The 21,847-nt window shown below is 36.4% G+C and overlaps 1 protein-coding gene across 14 annotated transcripts in view; it reads right to left on the bottom strand.

Annotated features, from left to right (window-relative positions):
• Positions 1–310: 310 nt before the first annotated feature.
• The window catches only part of ppip5k2 (diphosphoinositol pentakisphosphate kinase 2), a 108,276-nt gene continuing 86,739 nt past the window's right edge, over positions 311–21,847 (bottom strand). For 3 of the 14 annotated variants that reach the window (XM_059969459.1, XM_059969462.1, XM_059969466.1), the window contains 4 exons: positions 21,248–21,310; positions 8,665–8,805; positions 5,841–5,951; positions 312–3,485 (listed from right to left, as the gene is read on the bottom strand). In XM_059969459.1, the coding sequence (XP_059825442.1) occupies positions 3,367–3,485; positions 5,841–5,951; positions 8,665–8,805; positions 21,248–21,310 (434 nt within the window). In that variant the 3' untranslated portion in view covers positions 312–3,366. The other 11 variants (XM_059969465.1, XM_059969464.1, XM_059969468.1 and 8 more) reach the window with 8 other exon arrangements.

Here is a 21,847-nt window from a genome sequence, read left to right as displayed (position 1 = left end):
TCTCCATTCACAAAAGAAGAGCCAGATATCAAATGTGGTTGCTTTATGAAAAGCGAGCAGCAGAGATAAACCAGGTATTTATAAACCAGAGATTCTCTAACAAAGGCAGGGTTAATGTTAGAATTATTACCACTTCTTGCAGCTGGATACCTTTACTTTAGGCCAACTGTTGGATATTTCAAAGTTCTTACCATTATATTCCTGTTTTCTGCAGTTTGTCTACATTTCTTTATATTCTTTCCACTCAGTAAATTGTTAATAATTTTAATTTTTCTTGTATATACAAGATTAAAATCTTGTATATACATTCATCTTTTATACAATTTTAAAAATACGATATCACTGTATAAATAGTCATAGAAAAGTACACACAGAACTAGGCTTTTGACCCATCTGGAGTGTGCCAAACCACAAAATACTTAATGATAGTACATTATTCCAAAATATTTAGAACTATGACATAGTTACAAGTAAAATCAAGCAACACATTTGAGCTTCTTTATAAAAACATTTTAGTTTGCAATTTATTCATAAGGAACCAAAATGAAAGATTTCCCCATTCTGTACCAAATCATTATACCAAGAGTTCTCAAAAAATCATTTCAGCAAGGTTGTGAAATTAAGAATGTTTCTTTTTAAAAAAGAAAACACTATTTTATACAATTAAAGACCAAGTGATTTTTCATGATAACTGGCTACTGCAGTTTCAGCAGTCTGACTAAAACTGACACAGGTCATTATCATGGAAAGAGATTCTGTCAAGTCATTGGAATAAAAAGAAAGCACAGTAGCGTCTCCACTTGCTAACCAATTTTTACAGGAGCACCATTGAGAGCGTCCCGACTGGCTGAAACACTATCTTGGACAGGAATTGCAAGACATTTGTTTTGCAAGACCCTATAAAGAATTGCGAGGTCTGCTGAGAGGATCATCAGGGTCTTTCTTTCAACACTCCAAAGTACTTATCATGAGCATTACATATGCAGGGCTCTTAATATTGTCAATGATCCCCCACATTCATCCAGCAATCTCTTTAATCCTCTACCATCAGGCAGAAGGTACCATAGCATTAAGAGAAGATGATTAGGATATGAAACAACTTCTTCCCCCAGGCTATAAGACTATTGACTTTCATACCATCTCTCAGGTCTCATCACGCATGAAGTGTCAGTAGCATATACTGCTGTAAATGCAACTTATTATTTGTTAATTTATTGTGGTACTATTGCCTTTGTGTTGTGAGTTATATGTACTGTTTTGTGCACCTTGGTCTGGAGCATTGTTTCTTTTGGTGGTACACATGTATATGATTGAATGACAATAAACCTGAACTTGATTGAAGCAACTGCTGAAAAATTCATTCAGAAATCTTTATAAACAGTTAAAAAAAAAATTCGCTCTATACACAACTATACTTTAATGATACAACTCAGTAAACTGGTTTATTTTGTAAACTCGATACACTTATAATAGCGCTGATTTATAACAATTGAAATGTTGTCCAGAAGATATCAAATTATTGTTTAAAACTAGAGTTAACAATTTAAAGGTGATGAAACAGGCTCTCAAGTTACAAATAAAATATTCTCATTATATATTTAAAGTGGTTTACTCAAAATTTCACTGCATGCAGCAACCTCTGCAAGAGAAAATATTCCATAATCTGTAACCACGAGAATAATTTACACTGGGACAGAGTTGTCAAGGTGAAAGCAGTGAGTCTGTAACATATTTGTAGATAAAAATAAAAGTACTGACCTATATATACACATACATAAAATCTACTTTACAAAACATATCTGCAATCCATTTCATATAAAAACATACAACCAGATTTATATTTTGAAAATTGTAACATTTCAAATTCAGTTTATTCACAGCTGAATCTGGAACATAAAATAACAAATTGATATTTATAATGTATTTATTCATCGTGGAATAAGCCCTTACAGTCCTTTGAGCAGCGCCACCTCTCATTCCCGATTTACTTGAACCTAATCAAGGGACAATTTACAATCACCAGTTAACCTACCCAGTACATTTTCAGACTGTGGGAGCAAACCAGAGGACTCAGAGAGAACCCCATGAATTCCAGAGGGAGAACATACAACTCCTTACAGAGGATACCTTAAACTGAAATGGTGCTCCATTAAACATTCCAGTAAACATTCTTAAAACAGAGAAGCTTCACATTCATACAGTCAAACAAATTTTTTAAACTTGGCAGAAAAAAAACTGCTTTAAATAGCTTGCATTCTCCAAAATAAAAATAATCCTGTGCCAGCTTAAACATGTTATACAACTTTAAAAATATCTATCAGGTACCATAGCTCAAAATAGTTCATTTAACCATGGAAAATTTGATGACTTTTTCATCTATATACATATACACATACATACAGACAAAAAAATTCATCAAAATTGCACATAATACTTTGATGTGAACCTCTGTCCACAAAAACTTATTTCATTTAGAGATTTAAATGAATATTGGTGGGAATTGAAACAAGGACAAACACATCCAGTTAAGTTTGTTGTGACCAAAAATATGGTGCAAAAATCCCTTTTTATGAGCTGGGGACAAGGAATGGAGCCCACAAGTCATACTTAAAATACCCTGGATTTTGTAGAGCACAAGAGGTAAATAGTTCAATCACTATTGTCAACTGTAACAGCCACAAACTCAGATTTAAAAGTCTGTACAAGATATTACATCACACAGGATCATCTGCTCTAATATGCAGTATGTATTTTATAGGTATTCCAAATTGAAAATACAAACTGAAATAAAAAAAAATTAGTTATCTGTGACAATTACATTTCTTTATAAATTATCCTGTGGAAGTGATACAGGAATAAAACAAAATTAGAAAATTTTGCTTATAAAGGATGACAGCAAACCTTTTAACACAATGGATTTTTGGGGAATATATGTAATATAGTCTATAACACAGAAAAAATTTCCAATAAAAAAACTAATTAAATAAACCATTTTTGAAGTTAAGCTTGTAAGGGATTCTTGATGTTCTGAATGAGATTTCTTTACGGTGCATATTTTCTATTGCAAGGTATTAGTATTTCTAGAAATGATGCACCTGTGGATAAAATATTAAAATCTAGCATTTCAACCTTGGTTAAGTATGCAAGCCAAAACTCAATAGCTTTAAAACAACATATACATGACATTCTAACATCTATTGTTTTTATTAACCATATAATTTGACTTGGCATTTGCAAAATTGATAGATTTTTTGTTAAGTATTTGTCCACAAAGATTAAATTTTGCTGTTTCATTTTTGACATATCCATTCATTTCCACACTGAACAACTTAGTTTGGACTAGTTTACTTCTTTCGTTCATCAGCTTTATTTTCCTTTAATGCTTAATGAAGTTGTTACTTTGTCTCCTTGGCCAACAGAGGGTGAATTTTCTGTTATTGAAGACTGCCTGGCAATAGGCACATCACTGGTGGATCCACCGGAGACTGCATAGCAAAAATGCAAGGAAATTCACCTTTAAGCGAAGTCACCTTTAAGTTAATTCACCTAAAAAGTAACATGACTTGTTTTAAATTGTAGAGACATCAAGTCATCCATTTAAAGCAGATGATTCTTGACTTTTAGCAAATAAGCATTAATTGTAAGAATGAAAACTGTTCATAAGGCATATAATTCAAAAGGTTTTGTCAATAAGGCAAAAAATACAGCAAATGCAGCTGCACTTGCCAATGACTAGATGTTTGTCTTTATCTTGGAGGCCCTGCTGCTGCAAGGTGGAGACAATGACAGAGTCACAAGTCAGCTCCTAGGCCATCCTCATGGATTTTTCCCCATCACTCATATCAAGGTCCTTTACTGAAAAAAGGGCAAGCAATTTCAATGTGATAGGAGAGCCACATGCAGTTACACGCTGCTCAACTGCAATAACACAATTCAAGCACAAGCAAAAGGGTACACTGAAACTTCCGGGCATTTGTATTTTTCACAGGAATAAAATCCCTGCCTTCTTTTATACATACATCAATATAGGGAAGCATAAACAGATAGAAATCTTAATTATAAGGTATACTGGCATTTACTGATAAAGGAGCAGAATTTGTTCATTCAGTCCATTGAGTCTGCTCCATTTGATCATTTAGCTTCCCTTTCAACACCATTCTCCTGCCTTCTCCCCATAACCGCTGACACCCTTACTAATCAAGAACCACTTTAAGTTCACCTAATGACTTGGGCTCCACAGTCATTTGTGGCAATGAATTCCACAGATACAGCACCCTCTGGCTGAAGAAATTCTTCTTCATGTCTGTTCTAAAGTGATGTCCAATTATGTGAGCAGTATATTAATGTTTGTAATTGATCATTCCTTACAATTATATACAGAACCGAAAATTATCTCCTTTGTTTAGAGTTCAATCAGATTTACCATAAATTCCAGTGTATAAGCTGAGAATTTGGCCCTAAATTTTGTTCCTAAAATTAGGGGGTCGGCTTATACAGAGGGTGCCAACTTTGGAAAAAGGAATACACAGGTAGTATTTATTGGCTGTTTTTGAGTCATATTCGTTCCACTGTCAATGCATGAATTCTTTGAATAGTTTGTTTAAACTCACATATAGCGGCTGGAGCACAGACGTCAAACTACTGGGGATGACTGAAATGTCCATATTTTCAGCTTTCATTGCTATTTTTGTCTCACCTGACAAGGGTGCTCTGAACATGTGCCAGACAAGCAGTAACCTTTCCTTCCTGAAACCACACCTCTTTAACCTACTTCAAGCAACCTGCTTCGTCCACCCACCAGCGTTCTTAAACGTAAACAACACCCCACGCACATTTTCTGAGCAATCTTTGTTTTTCGTTTCAACACAAGATCACATCCATTCATAAATTGGGTGCACCAACTTCATGTAGCTTTGAAATTTTCGATGACCTCACGGTGTTTTTCGGCCCACTTCAATGCTTGAACTCGAATCATTTCTCTAGTAACAATGTATCCAGATGATCGCTGGTGATTCATCCACTCTAAAACTTTTTCTTCCAGTTCTGGCCACTGGCATGTTTTCCCCACAGCTTGCACATTTCATCTTTGGCATTTCCCTCAGCGTGTCGTCTGCCTTTCTCCACTCTCTCGTTTACACTAAACTTCTTAGTAGCTGCAGAATTATTCGTTCCTTTAGCAAAATCAACAACCTTCAGCTTGAAGCCAGCATCATATCGCATTCATTTTAAGCTTTTGTATATGGTGGTCGCAAACTCAATGCTGAGTACATGTACTGATCCCGTCACCCCGTGTTATGTTTTAACGAGATTACGATAGGTGCTAAATGGTTTCACGGGGGTTATATTTCAGAGGATTCTTTACCATTGGGAATCTAATCCGAAACTTCCCTCCCTGATTTATTTATTAAGAATTTGCTTGTAACGCTCTACAATGTGTAGGCCTATTTTCTTAGCAGGTACTGGTTCACAAAATTTCCAGGTTCCAGATCCGGCAAAGCTGAGTACTGGCATGTGAGATCTTGTGATCTTTTCTGGTTAAATCGAAAATCTCTACAAAAGGGGTTTGCTTATACAAAGGTAACATGAAACAGTCACTTTTTAGACCTTGAAAATGGCGGGGGGGGGGGGGGGGGGGTCGGTCAGCTTACACACTGGAATTTACGGTAGTTTTCTGGTCTCCATAATACTACACAACTGATATGTACAGTAGTAATTCTAACAATTAAAACCATAATGATTATTAATGATTCAATCTATAGAAAGACCAACAGTAAAGGATTAAAAATCTGTCAAAGAGAATGAAAGATACATTTATATATTTAGGATTACAGTTTACTCACAGAAAGCAGATTTATTACTTTCTTGATCTGGCAACTGAGGTGCTGGAAGTATCTTTCTAGGCGTATATGTATTTAAACTCCTTCTCCCCAAAGTTAAGATAGTTGAAGCAGCTAGAATCAAAAGATTAAAATAATACTAGTGTAACAATCACTATTCTGCAAGATTCAAGAATGTTCAAGCTAACACAATAACTCAACAGAATTTTTAAACACATATTACAAATCATTAAACTGACATAGGGGAAATAAAAATTATAAGTGCATTGGATAAGCATTTAGCAAAACATAATGTCATAAGGTTGTTTGCCAGGAACAAATCAAACTTACTTCAGAGTTTATGTCTACAGGGAGTTATAATCTGGCAATTTGGTAAGACTAGTAGTGCACATATTTTGGAAGTTAATTCTGGTCAGTGCATCTAATTTTGGTTATTTCTTTAAATGACCTGGAATTAATCAAATCTTAACATTGACAGAACAGGAAGGCATAGGACCAACACTTCACAGTAGCCTCTTTAACCTATTCTACTCTTAGATCAATCTAACCCTTCCTTTCCACATAGCCCTCCATTCTTCTTTCATCCATGTGCCTAGGAGTCTTTGATATGTCCCTAATGTATCAGCCTCTACCACCACCATTTTGTTAGGTGCACCTACAACTCTCTCTGTGAGAAACCCAACTCTGACTTCCCCTATACTTCTCGCCAAACACTTTAAGATTATGCCCCACATATTAGCCATAAATCTGATATAGGAGGAAGTAATTTGGTCCACTGAGTTCACGGCAGCTCTCAGAGCAATCTCATTTTGCATATTTCTTGTCACCTACTTTCTTTGTTCTCCTGACATATAGGTATAATTTAAAGTATCCAATTTAATTTAGCAAACCACACATTTTTATGATGTGGATGGAAACTGGATCATCTGGTGAAAAACTATATTGTCACAGTGAGAACATGCTAACTCCACACAGATAGCATCCAGCACCTGAGGGAAGGATGCTTGTTGGAACTGTGAGGTAAAGTACCACCTGCTGTACCTTCGTGATGTTAGCAAGTGCCTAAAGCTTTCCACAGCACAGCATTTTGAAAGTAGGAACAGAAATTAACAACTATTTTTTGGTCCACTGTCAAAAAGGCTTCAGTTCAAATGTAGGTAAAATGGTTCTATTGTAGATAATTATAGTGATTGTGTTACGTACCCGTGGGTATCTGGTACTTGTCACGTGACAGTGGTGTTGAAATTATACTGGACTTAAAGGTAATAGTCTTGTGATGGTGGAGTGACGTCATTTTCCCACCAGTAGAGGTCATGTGACAGGTCTTTTTTACAGCGTAGAAAAGGAGGACCCCTCCCTGTGAGGAGGGGCAGTTCATGGCTGGATTTGCCATTTTGACTCCATGCCACTGTGTGGTCCAATATTATGAAGCAGTTTGGTTGAAAAGTGGAGTTTTATTTAATGCCTGAAGTTTAAAAGGTCATTGCCGGCAGTTTCTTTATAATACTGCCATTTAAAAATCAGTGCAGAGTGAAGATCGGAGTTTGGGAGCTAAAAGATCGACTAAAGTTGATTTCGACGGTGAAACAGGTTCGACCTTGTTTGATCCTCATTCGGAAGGAATTCGTTGGCTGTGCCTGCGTTAACCCCTGCGAATAATAGCAGAAAGGGTTGGGTACAGTTTTGTAAAGGAAAGGTCAGTGCCTTTAAGCCGTTTCATTTTCATCTTCGTAAATTCTCCGGGAAAAATATAGTTCGACTGGGAACCACAACAACATGACGTGAAAGAAAATTTAAATAGTCTAAAAAGTCTCTCCTTTAATGGACTGTAAGCATTTTGAACTTTTGCAGTACTACTTTGAAGAACTGTTTTTGCAACATTGTTTTAAGAACTGTTTTCGTTTTATTCCTTTAAGAACTGTTTAAGCTGCTGCACAGCAGCTGATTTCCGGTTACATTGGTTGTTTGTTTACTTTTGGGGGTTTGTTTTTCAGTGTAATAAATGTTTTATTTGTTATAAAAAATTGTTGCTGAATCCGTAACAGTTGGCACAACGAGCTGGAGGGATAGTTTCTGCTTCGTATGAATCTACATCTGACCCATAATAACCAAAGAAATGTAAGACCCTTAGTATAAGATCTGTCATCAAATTTAAGGCTTTTCCATAGCAAGTTTTCCACATGTAAATTGGTTGAAAGTTTTGGGGAAGTCCTTCAGATAGCCTGGAATCTCGATCTTTCTGTTGCTTGTTACTTTAATTCCTCAGCCCACTCATACTTTGACCTCTGTCATTTTGCTTTTCTCATTGTTTTAATGCAAGCTCAAGGAACTGTGCTGCATTTTCCAACTTGGCACATCACAACATCAGGTTTTAACAATAAATTCAATGCATTCACCAGCCTTTCCAGTTGATGTGAAATAATCTGCTCTGATGAAAGACCATCAACCAGTTCTCCTGAACTGCTGAGCATTTCCACCATTAATTTCTGTCCTTCCTCAACTTCTGATAGTTTTTTATTTGACCAAGTATATGTTAATATTTACTGCTTATAATCTACCAATAAATCTGATCACATCAATTACACTTGAAATAACCTCCTTCCCAGAAATTAGTTAATTATGTGTGCAAGCATGGTGGAATGGAGGGAGATTTGTTGTTCAATTTTATGCTAAATCAGAGTCATAAATCTAGGTCGCTGAAACCTGACAGGGAATATAAACAAATTAAGGGAAATGATGATGATGAGGTTCCCATTCTTCAGCTTTATTTAATTATTTAGGATATACCTCGGGTTTACAAAACCAAAGAAGATACCTATAAACTCACCCGAGGACAAAGCAGGAAATTCATGACAGCCATAACTTTCAGGAATTGATGTAAGAAATTCATCCACTTGCTTCAGAGATAGCGAATTATGAAGAGTTTCAAGGGGGCAAATGGAAGGCACCATGGAATAAAGCTCAAATCCTGTAATGGAACATTCCAGACTAAGAAATGTAGAAATACAGATTCTTGGATGTAATGTGCTGTAAACACACATGCAGAGGGCTACGTTAAAGACTTAAAGTATAATGGGAATGTGTGATTATTACATTCTATATATTTATAGAGATTCTTGAGTTCCCATCAAGGACCAAGACATCATGAACAGCCATTAGTTCTTTTTTGCTGCAAGTAATTGATTTCTCCTGCTGACTTGACACCAATTGAAACAAGAGGCATGATAAGATCTCCACACAATAACTTCATGACAATGCTGCTCTCCACAAGTATTTCAATTATTTACTAGCATACAATAATACATAATAATAATATATAAATGATTTTTGACTTGATAGAAAAATACTGAAAGTGATGTCAGTTACCTAAAACTCTCATGTTCACTCTCCCAAGATAAAATATAACCCAGCGGGAAACCCTTCCTGTATTAGCTCTGTTTATTCTTGAAATATTAAAAGTGAACAACTTTGGTCATTCACAAAAAGCTCACAGGTAGTGTTTATTCATATTCACCAACATTTGAAATGAGTGATGAATGTTACATTATCTAAGATACAAGTAGTACAATCTATTACAGAGTAATAAACTAAGTCTGAAAACATTGCCAATAATGAATTAGATGGCCTGATACCAAACACAAAGTTATGCATATTTCATAACAGAAATTACTTATTTAACATTGTGATGAATTGTGCAATAAGTAATCTATAAGAACGAAATAAAACTGAATATCAAGTTAAGCAAACAAATACAAATAAACAGCTTCACATATTGCTAAAACTGAGCAAATTCTAATGGGAAAATCACTCAAGCTTTAAAACAATTAATGTCACAATACCATGGCAGATATGGTATCTGATTGTGACAAGGGTAATTATTACCCCTTGTTCTTTTTGAAATTATTGCTGGTTTGACACATATAACCACACCATCCTAAGTGAATCCACACTTGCCAGATTCCATTTTTAACTCTATGATCTTGACCAGAAAATCAGCTGTAGTGGCTTCTTTTCCTGAAATTAATACCTCAAGTATCTAATCTTGGGCAGTTCTTATTTCTCTTTTGCGTAATACCCCTTGATAACACTGGACAAAAACACAGCATTGACCTCCCCAGTATGCCAATGCATCATACACTGTTTCCACAAAGCCAGACTGCTTGTTCAACATCTACCAAGTTGGAGAGGATGGTATTAATTTCAACTACACATTTGAGAATGTTTGGTTCTCATATCAGTTTTTCCTCCTGGTAAATGTCTGAACTGATCAAACTACTTGAACGTAGGTGTGGTATTTAACATTGAAATGAACTTCAGATCACATAAATCCAGCAACACTGAGACGATTCTAGCTCTTGACATTTCTCCGACTCCAGTTCATTTGTTACTGAAATCTCTGATATCTCTCGATAAAATTACTGCACTACACAATTGCCTCTAGTTTAATTGCAAGACATACACCTTTTCAGTTTAAGGTATATACAACTGCTCCTTCCTGGGTCAAAATCTTCATAATTCCCTGCCTACTAGGATTGTGGAAGCAGCTTCACTGATGCACAGACTGTTTGCTACTCATAAAAATACCAATACACTTGCAGGGTATGAGTTAATGAATTTAAAGGTCATCACAAATACAGTTCACTTTTTGTCCTCACATACTTGGATTATAAGCTTTTCAATGCTTTTAATTTCCTTCCCAAGAAAAGAGATATTTTAGATTTTGCATTGCACACAAAGTAGTGTACAGAACAACCAAATAATGAAATGATTTTCTTATAAAATGTAAATGTTCTTGAAATAAACATGGAACCAGTAGTGCCAGTAATGGTAGAACATGATCAAAGTAAAATAGGATTGATCTAAGATGTGATAGCTCAGCCCTGGATAGTCCCAAGCTGAGTTGCGAAAGGCGAAGGGTTGGACATGGGGCCAGCAATTCCATGCTGTAAAATCCCATTGTTACAGAAACGCCAACAGAAGCTCCAAAGATCTCATCCCTGAAAGATGAAGAACCTTTGAAGATGGGCTACACTTGGGGACAACTGAAAGATTGGCCCAAGACGGGTGAGCTGTTGTCAGTTGGCCATGACCCAGTAGGCGTGATGGACTTAGTAAGTAAGATATGACACACAGTAGGTGTAGTAAGCTTAGGAGGAAGAGATTATTTTAAAGCAATACACCAAAAGGCATTTTTCTAATCTCACTTTTAACCTCCTATGGATTGACTGATGACTCTCAGTAAATTAGCAATTCATATATTATTAGCTCCTATTAAGACCGCAGTAGAACTGGAATGACAACAATGGCAAAGGTGTAAGTTGGTTCTGACAGACTAAGGAACTTTACAAAATAGGTCATATTTAAGAATATAATACATAGGAGCAGATTTAAATCACTTGACTCAAGTCTGCTCTGGCATTTTATCATGGCTGATTTATTTCAACCCATTTTTCAGCCTTTTCTTATAACCTCTGACATTAGTAAATCAAGAATCCATCAACCTCAGCTTTAAATATACCCAATGACTTGACCTCCCACAGCCGCCTGTGGCAATGAACCACAGATTCACCACCCTCTGGCTAAAAAAATTCCACCTCATCTCTGTTCTAAAGAGACTTCCTTCTATTCAGAGGCTCCTCTGATGATCCTAGACTGCCCACTATTGAAAGCATCCTCTCCTCATCCACTCTACCTAGGGCTTTCAATATTTGATGGGTTTAATTGAGATCCCCCTTCATTCATTAAAGAATGTATAGACAAAGTAAAGTAATCAGACAAAGAGGGGTCAACCATACCTTGCAAAGGATAATCAAATTCAAAGAGAAGACATATAAAACTTCCAGAAAGAAAAACAAGCTACTGGATAAAGAACAGTTCAGAATTCTACGAGCGGCAGAGAAGTAATTAAGGGAAGAAAGCTTGCAGCAAACATAACACTGACTGTAAAAGCTTCTGAAAGAGAAAAAAAAGGTAAACGTTCATCTCTGACAAGATATAGGGGAAATTATATTTCAGAACAAAAAAATGATAGAGCAATTAACATTACAATCTGGCTTAGTCTTAACAGTGGGCACAAATAAGTTCCCAAATAAATTAGTGAATTAAGTGTCTCGAAGAGGATGAGTGGAAAGAAATCAGTATTAGGGAAATTACTGAGTTAAAGGCTGATAAGTCACTTGTTAATCTATATTGCAGTGTACTGAAGAAAGGGCTCTAGAAATTGTGGATGGACTGATCATCTTTCCAAATTTATTTATTTAACACACTAGATTGGTCAAAGTCAGCATGGGTTTACATAAGGGAAATTAATTTACTGTCATGTTTTGGGCACTGAAAATCAGTGGACATACCATTTGGAAATCTGGATTTCAGAAGACCCTTGAAAAGGTGCCACATAAGAAGTCAAGCTTGCACAATTAAAATTTATACACAAGAGTGGGTTATATACTTGCATGGATTTAGAATCAACTGACAGGTAACAGTATGTGGGAATAAACGTAATTCGCTTCCCCCGAGGTGGCTGGGTGTAGCTAGTAGGATGAGTGGTTGACTCCAAGCTTCAGAAATTACATGTAACGTCTTCAGTCTTGAAACAACGTAACAGCACAAAGCTTGGTGGGAAGAAGGTCAGCTATGCGGATACAAAAAAGGCTGTTAATGTAATTTAGAAAAGCTGGAGGAGTGAACAAATGTGTTGCAACTGTGGAGTTATCCATTCTGATTCTAAAAACATAAAGGGATGATTACTGGAATAGTGACTGACTGAGGAAAGAAAAGATGCAGCAAGACATGGGTGAGCAACGTTAAATTTTGTTAGTTCAGGTGCAATTACTGATTCAAACAGTATGTTGTCCTCTTTTGTATGAGGGTTTGCATACAGGAGAAAGGATTTCCTGCTGCAGCTGTACATGCCTTTGCGGAATATATTTTGCCCCCCTGGAGTCATACACACAGTTTTGGTCTCCATATCCGAGCAAAAAAACGTTCTTATAATGGAGCGAATGCAAGAAGTTCTCACTAGACTGACTACTGGGATAGCAGGTCTGATGTACCGGGAACTGGGTTGTTTAGGCCTCTATTCACTGGATTATACCAGATTAATTGAGGATCTCTGAAATTTATACAATTCTAACAGGACCAGACAGTTTAGCTACAAGGAAGACATTTCCTGATGCCTGAAGAATCCAGAATCAGGAATCACAGACACAGAATTTATACAACACCATAAAGAACTAAGATCTAATGATATTTCTTCACCCAATGGCTGTAAAAACTGAAGAAAGTGGTATCTCAGAAGACTGTGAAGGCAATCAAATATATCCAAGGAGATAGGTACATTACTTAATGCTAAAGGGATATGGGGAGAAGGAATAACTAGGTAATGAAGTGAATGATCATCCTGATAACTTTGAATGGTGGACCATATCCAAAGCTCAGAATGGCCATCTTACACTGTTAGTTCCAGAAAACGTTATATTTCTATAAAGTACTTTACCTATGTCTTCACTCAGGTCAAAATTCAAATCATAACTGTTTTATTTTCACAGCTTTATATTGATAATAACAGTTCTAGCTTACTATACAGTACTTTGAAGTTTGCAACACTTAAATAGAACAGCTCAACTAGGAGAAAACAATTGCTTCATACTGCCAAATCATATCGTTTCCTCACTGCCCAGTAACACATGCTTTGCAGCCCGGTGGTTGGGGACCACTGCCATAGGGAATGATTTGTTAATTGTGATTCATTAATTTACAGTAAACTAACAGGTTGCTGACAACCTGCTAAACCCCAAGTTGATGCAAGTTTGCTAAAGCACAATTCTTATTACTTGATAACTTTTCAAATCAGTAGTCAATTACGAAATCTATCCTTGGATGCAAACTTAAATACATAAAGTAGTAAGCTTTGAATTTTATATTCTGAATTCAAAAATTCAGCCTCATTGAAAACACTAACTGCATATGTTTACTTCACCTTTTTCACTTTATTAGATTATTTTATTAGCATAGATTGCCATGCTAGGGTTGAAAATGAAGCACACTGTTAACATTTTGTTTACAGCATCCCTACCAATTCTTTCGAGAGTCTAATTCATGGCTTTCACATATGGAAATCTTAACACAGAAGGAAAAAAATAAAGGTTAGAGGCCTCCCTAGACTGCATTTTTATTTTACTGTACTATAAATTCACACCTTTACTTTAATAAATTATCCTGTAAAAATCTGAGGCAATATTTTTTAAAAGTAAACATGACCATTTACAAGAAAGAATAATGGATCTCATGAGCAGCCTGTTCAATAATAATCCATCTGAAAATCAGCAGCTACTTTACAAAATGTCCCTCCTAACAACAGGATTTACATGGGCTTTACAGGTTTCCTCTGTAGAATTTAGCATGTTCTGCTCAGCAACCTCATCCCCATTCAACAAAACAGCTTGGTTTTGTACAGGCTGGTAAATGTGCCTGGTTTTCAGTGCCAGTTTAAATGTGGCAGAAGCTCAGCTGTTCACATTCTAATGAACCTTGAGAGAAAGATTCTTTTTTGGTGATAGTTTTAATTACATTGGATTCTGGTTAATTGAGCCACTGGTTAATTGCGGCAACCACTTATGTGGGACAACTAATAATCAAGAAAATTGACAGGGTTCCCTGAGTTTATTTGGAACACTGTATCGTTTAATTGAGACAGGAGATTGTTGCTGAACAGTTTCTAAATGGCATCAGTCATGTGCATTTGGGTGGCCATTAGACACGACACTGTGCTTAGAGCAAAGTTGTTAAACAGTGTCAGCTGCATGTGTTTGTGTGATTTTTGTCACTGTTAGTTGGTGAATAAGCAGAAAGACAATTCTGAGCTGTTTTCCTCACTGCTGTTTCAAGTATTCAGGCTTGGAGATGGCAGAAACAGCTGCAAGTGAAAATGAAACAATTTCACTGCGTCAACAATTAGGATCTATGAATAATTTGAAGGTACCTACAATCATCTTAATTGTCACAATGAGAATTAAGATGTGGGGAATGCAATCACTGATAGCATTGTATGAAGGTAGTCCATTATCTGCAGTAGATGTCTATGTGGATTTTCTTCATTACGTACACTGGACAAATTCCACTGTCGATACCTATTAGGAACTAATACACAGTTTTATAATACTGTAAATGTATTGGTTGTATCCTAATCTGTATTTCATTGAAATACAAAATTTGTTATACAGTTTGTCTTTTTAAGAAATATCTTTTTAACTATTTCTATGAAACCATGGCTAGTTGGGCCAAAATGTACTGGTCCCAGTTAACTGGAATAGACTATATTTGAATTCAACTTTCATGTGTTAAGTCAGCTCTACAACTTTCTACATGTAAATTTATTTCAAAATTCCCATGTTACAGAATGTGAATGTCAAAGATGTTATAGTGAGTCTGTCGGGGGATGGGGAGACAGATGGATGCAAGGGTAATAGGCAAGGATCAGTAGATTTCAAAGTGGTTCTGCGAGTCCAGGGTTTTGCAAATGCTGAGACAATTCCTCTGCTGGACTGGGCTTTGTACTAGGCACCCAGAAGTAAACCGTACCAGGGGCTTTTTGGACCAAGCAGTGTGACAACGAGCCAAGTGGAAAGTAATTTTGGGACATAATCCTGAACATTGTTAACAGATCATGGGAACAGCCTTCTCACCACTGAGCATATCTGCAGAAGCAGTTATCACAGTAAAGCTGCATCCATCATCAGGGGCCTCCACCAACTAGGACATGCTCCCTCCTTGCTGTGGCCATCAGGAAGCTGGTACAGGAGCCTCAGGACTTACATCACCAGGTTCAGGTACAGTTATTACCCCTCAACACTCAGGGTCTCGAACCAAAGGGGATAAATTCATTCAACTTCTCTTGCCCCTTCATTGAAATGCTCCCACAACCTATGGACTCACTTTAAAGGACTCCATCTAATGTTCTTGATATTTATTGTGTACTGAATTATTATTATTTCTTTCAGTATTTGCACAGATTCTAGTATTTTGCACATCAGTTGAACCCTCAGGTCTGTGCAGTCTTTCATTGATTTTATTATGGTTATTATTCTACTATGGATTTATTGAGTATGCCTGCAAGAAAATGAATCGCAGGGTTGTACATGGTGACATATATGTACTTTTACTTTGAACTTTGAGATATGCTAACATTTATATTTAACTAGAACTCTGAACTAAGGAATGTCATATGAGCATTTCATATGAACTGTTCAAACATATGCATATTTATTTCAAAGGATTACAAGTGTTTAAATAAAAATATTAAAGTTCAATCCAACAATCTGTCAAATGTTAATAACCTTATAGCAAAATTAAATTGAGAAATTATGAATCATTATTAGTGACACCAATTTGCCTAAGACGCATCTTGAGAAGGCATTGTCACAAATATTAGCTTTGGACATCCAACTATTATTTAAGAACAACTGCTGAGATGATGGGGTCAAGGAGGGTAGGGTGGGGATATTAAAGATATGAACAAAAAAGGTAAAAAGGTTCAATGTCACAAGCATGTAATGCATGAATCAGTAGTTAATAGAACTTCCAAGGTCTCAAATGTTTAAATGAATCAGTAGAAGAACTTTAAACATAAAAGTAAAATTATTTAGATAATCTGTGTCTAAATATGCAAAAAGACATTTAACTATAAAAATGGTCAAATGTGAATTATGTGCAATAATTCTAAGAAAGCCTGGAATTTAGCACATTGCTACCTCTGTAATAGAATGACACTCAATAGAGGATAGAGAAAAGTACTAAAAGTATTGGATGTTTGGATACAAAGGGTTTATATCAGTATCACTGATATATCAGTAATATTGGATATATCAGTATCACTGGATATATGACAGAAAAAAAAGACAAAAATGCATTTCACAAACTCATAGCATCGTAAATAACTAGTATGAGACAATAATGTGCCTAAATCATTTATAGTCACAGTGCAAGAAATACAACAGTCAAGGTTCCAAAAAATGATCAGAATATCTTGGAGATGTTGGTTGATGGACAACTTTGGCTGGGACACAAGGGACAACTCCACTGGTCTTCCTTGAAATTGTGGAATTAGATCATTTATGACTTATCTAAAACAGTGGGACACATTCTGATATTATATACTCAAGTCTCCATATCAAAACTTTGATCCATTGCCTTCTGACAATGAGGCAGAATGCAAAAGAGCCAAGATCTACGTTTCAAGAATGTCCAGAACAGCAATAATGAAAGGTTAATTCTTCTTATTGTGTAAGTAAGACAAAAAAAAAGAGGAAAATTAATTTAACATGACTGAATGCAATCTTCTTCTTATGAAATTTCTGTTTGAATTGAATTTTGAGGATTTCCTAACATACAAAACCTATTAATATATCATGTTTAGCTGAGTAAAACCTTCAAAGGCAGAAAAAATATGATCAAATTTGTCAATGAGCTATATAAGGTGATAGAAGATCAAAAGCTTGTATTTTTGAGGTAGGTCTTATGGATTATGTTAAAGGAGTGAAAAGTAGATGCAGAGGAGTTTTCCGGAGATAGAGCCATACTAAGTAGATCATAGCTGCTAATGAAAGAGTGATTAAAATAAGTGATATTAGAGTCAGGATAAATTTGATGAGTGTGGGGTTGGACGATATCATAGTTAGCGAGAGGAGACCACGATAAATTTGAAAAATCTGTTCGAGTTTAAAGCGTTATAATTCAAAATATATTCAAGATTAAGAAATGCACAAGTAATTAGACAATTTAGGACATGAGCTCATTAAACTCTGATGTTCAGTTTTAAAAGACAGGTATTAATTAACACAGATTAGGATGTTAACAGCAGATGAACTGGCAGGAGTCATCACAATAGTGGAAAAAGGCAGTCTGTAATAGTGTATACATGTTGTCAGAAGCTCATCTTATAGCTAAGGTATGACACCAGATTATGAACTGCGTAAAACATAGAAAACCTACAGCTGTGCCGTACATGTCCTTACCTTAGAAATTAACTCCGGTTACCCATAGGCCTCTTTTTTTCTAAGCTCCATGTATCTATCCAGGAGTCTCTTAAAAGACCCTATCGTATCCGCCGCCACCACTGTCGTCGGCAGCCCATTCCACGTACTCACCACTCTCTGCGTAAAAAACTTACCCCTGACATCTCCTCTGTTCCTACTTCCAAGCACCTTAAAACTGTGCCCTCTCACAATAGCCATTTCAGCCCTGAGAAAAAACCTCTGATTATTCACACAATCAATGCCTCTCATCATCTTACACACCTCTATGAGGTCATCTTTTGTCCTCCGTCACACCAAGACAAAAGGCTGAGTTCACTCAACCTGTTCTCATAAGGCATGCCCCCCAATCCAGGCAACATCCTTGTAAATCTTCTCTACACCCTTTCTATAGTTTCCACATTACTTCCTGTAGTGAGGTGACCAGAACTGAGCACTGTACTCCAAGTGTGGTCTGACCAGGGTCCTATATAGCTTCAACATTACCTCTCAGCTGTTAAACTCAATCCTATGACTGATGAAGACCAATACACGATATGCTTTCTTAACCAGAGTCAATCTGTGCAGCAGCTTTGAGTGTCCCATGGACTCCGACCCCAAGATCCCTCTGATCCTCCACACTGCCAAGAGTCTTACCATTAATATTATATTCTGCCATCATATTTGACCTACCAAAATGAACCACCTCACACTCATCTGGGTTGAGTTCCATCTGTCACTTCTCAGCCCAGTTTTGCCTCTTATCAATGTCCCACTGTAACCTCTGACAGCCCTCCACACTATCCACAACACCTCCAACCTTTGCGTCATCAGCAAATTTACTAACCCATCCCTCCGCTTCCTCATCCCAGTCATTTATAAAAATCAAGAAGAGTAGGGGTCCCAGAACAGATCCTTGAGGCATACCCACTGGTCACCGTGTAGAATATGAGCCGTCTACAACCACTTTTTGCCTTCTGTGGGCAAGCCAGTTCAGAATCCACAAAGCAATGTCCCCTTGATCCTATGCCTCCTTATTTTCTCAATAAGCCTTGCACGAGGTACCTTATCAAATGCCTTACAAATCCATATACACTACATTTACTGCTGTACCTCCATCAATGTGTTTAGTCACATCCTCAAAAAATTCAGTCAGGCTCATATGGTACGACCTGCCTTTGACAAAGCCATGCTGAGTATTCCTAATCAACAAAACCATGCTGACTATTCCGTACAACTGGTTAGGGTGTAACTGACCCAAAACAGTTGTAAGGAACAGAAATAAAACTGGAGATTAGAAAACTGTGTTGATGAAAGAGACTGTAGATGTGTCATCAGATATCCCTATATATAAACGAAGGAGATTATTCACTTATATAGTAATGTATGTTTGGTATGGAATGTAATGATTAGAAATTTTCAGTGTGGTGATTTAAAAATTACTGAAGGTCAAGGGCCGGCAAGTAAAAGTAGATGAGTTATGATATACAAGGAGACGAATATTGTTTTTGAATGGCACTAGGTGTAGTGTGTTGATGAACACAAGAGCTAAAGGTAGATCCTTGGTATCAACATGGAAGTAATAAATGATTTTTATAGGCGGTTTAGATAATGACAAAAAGACACCAAAAATAATGTAAAGAGTAGACCAGTAGAAATTGGAATCACACTATAAAATTACAGATTGATACATTGGCACAGACATAAAATGAGTTGGAGATGAGGAATTATCATATAATAAGTAAAAAAATGTACTTCAGCTTTATCATATGGTAGGTAAAGATACTTCAGTTTATTTTCACCTTTAAGAAAAACTGTGAAATCCTTATGTACTTTTGAAATCATAAGAAAAATGTTCTGAAAATAAGAAATATATCTATCGCATTCCTGCCGACCAAGGATAAAATATTGCTGCGTGAATATTGTGTCTGTTGATTCATTCAATCACTCTGTGGCCCAGACACTCTTGAGAGACAATTCACTTATCACATGTGATCTACCTGGCTGTGTGAATGATGTAGTTAGTTCTAACTCCACTGCCAATTTCAGAAGCATCTGAGGCCTCTGGAAACATTGGTACACTTTTTCACAAAGACTTGCCTCGGACAGAGCCTGGTCCTGGAAAATGTGTGGGTGTGGTTTAGTGCACAGAGCAGAGGGAAGGAGAACTGGCATTTGACTGTGTCAGGTGTGAATTGTTATGGGTGGGTTCTGGTGTGTTTGGCATTTCTAACCTACTTGACCTTGATCCTTCATGTTTCTGATAGCAATGATATCTCCCACTGTCTCCATCTGGAGCAGCTCTCCCTTCAGTGCTTTACTCCTTTCCCCTGTACCACATTAAGGAATATTTGGATAGGTACAGAAAGAGGAAAGGCCTGGGGGGAATGGACTAAACATGGGCAACTGAGCCAAGCGGGAGGATGTGCAGTCAGCATGGACCAGCTGTGCTAAAGGGCCTGTTACTGTATTGTATTATTGAGTATTTGTGCACAATATCTACTTTTTCACTCAAGATAATTTTTCAAAATATTATGTGGTCAAATATTTTCTGAGTTTGCTTATCAATAAAAGTGGAGGCTAGGGAAAAATCCTAATCCATATTTTTAAAATACAAAAAACTCTCAAGGTTTATATTACTGCTCCATGTTCTCCGGTAAAATGGATTAAGAATAACTAAGATTAATAGATAAATTCAAGAAACATCTGCTCAAATAAAGAAAGTAATCAAGATCTCTATGGAGGTAAAATGTCACAGCTACTGTAATCATACATGTATTAACAAAGCAGTAAGCTACCATGGATCAATAAGTCTTTTCTCAATCCCATCTTTCTTGTATTCTATTGCTTACATTGTGTAATGCTCTCAGCTGAGATATTAAATTTTAAACATCAGTGCTCATGGGAAGGCTGAAGATATAATCTTAGTAAAAAGTATTTTTTATATATTTGGGAAAACTATGGCTGAAACTTTTCAATTTGTTTTCTTTTCAGCTTTAAGGCGTAATTTAAAACTCCGCTGTTATTAATTTATATGTGGAATAAACAACGATGGATACACTACTAACATGCATTTATTATAAGATCACCTCTTCATGATTTAAAATAAATCTTTTTAACCCTGACATAGTGTTAACTGCACAGAACAAGAACCACTGTCACAAATAATGCAGAAACAACTTGGAATGATGATGCATTTTAATGAGAAGGATAAAAGGTCAAGGGAAGAGAAAAGGAAAATAAAATCATTCTGCAGTCCCATGGAATACATTTCCAAGATATGTGCCTAATGGGAGGTTAGGGAGGATGAATGGTAGTAAAAATTTGCATCCAAAGTTACACATAAAAAGGGATGAAGCAAAGGATAAACTTTGCTGGATAGGGGATAAAAAGCAAACATACCATTGGTTGGGTGTCGAGCAAATGAGATAGAAAATCTTTTTACAGCAGAACTGCATGTGGCGTCTAAGAAAGAGAAAAACAAGTACCTGAAATTTACAACAACTAGCAGAAGAGGGTTCCCTCCCTCCCAAAAAAAAAGATTGTTAGGTGGCATGCAGGACAGTTCAGAGGGAAAAAGTAATTCAATGCAAGACAGTCAGCTGTTACAGATCCTTTGACTACCATCAAGTGTAAAATGCACATTTTAATTTAACATCATTCAGTGCAAGGTAACAAACTGCAAAGCTAGATTAGATTACATATGGAGACTACTTGCTAGTTCTCCATCCCTGAGCTCTTAGAAGCCCTGTCCAAAACACAACTGTGCTCCAAAATACCACCATATTAATTGATCATGCATTTACACTTTACTTAATTAATAAGCTGACAAATATGTTCATTTATGAGGAATTAATCACGTTCTACACCACTGGATTTTATGAATTAATGGTCTGTAAACTTTTAAAGGATGTTATTCAAAACTAAGCACTGCAAGTCAAATTAGTTTTAAACTGTTATAAATTATATCTACCACCAGCTTTTAGATCTGATCCACTGTTC

The sequence above is a fragment of the Hypanus sabinus genome, chromosome 5, assembly GCF_030144855.1.
Source record: "Hypanus sabinus isolate sHypSab1 chromosome 5, sHypSab1.hap1, whole genome shotgun sequence".
Lineage (NCBI taxonomy): Eukaryota > Metazoa > Chordata > Chondrichthyes > Myliobatiformes > Dasyatidae > Hypanus > Hypanus sabinus.
The sequence above is the reverse complement of the archived record's forward strand: the minus strand, read 5'-3'. Positions and strand labels throughout refer to the sequence as shown.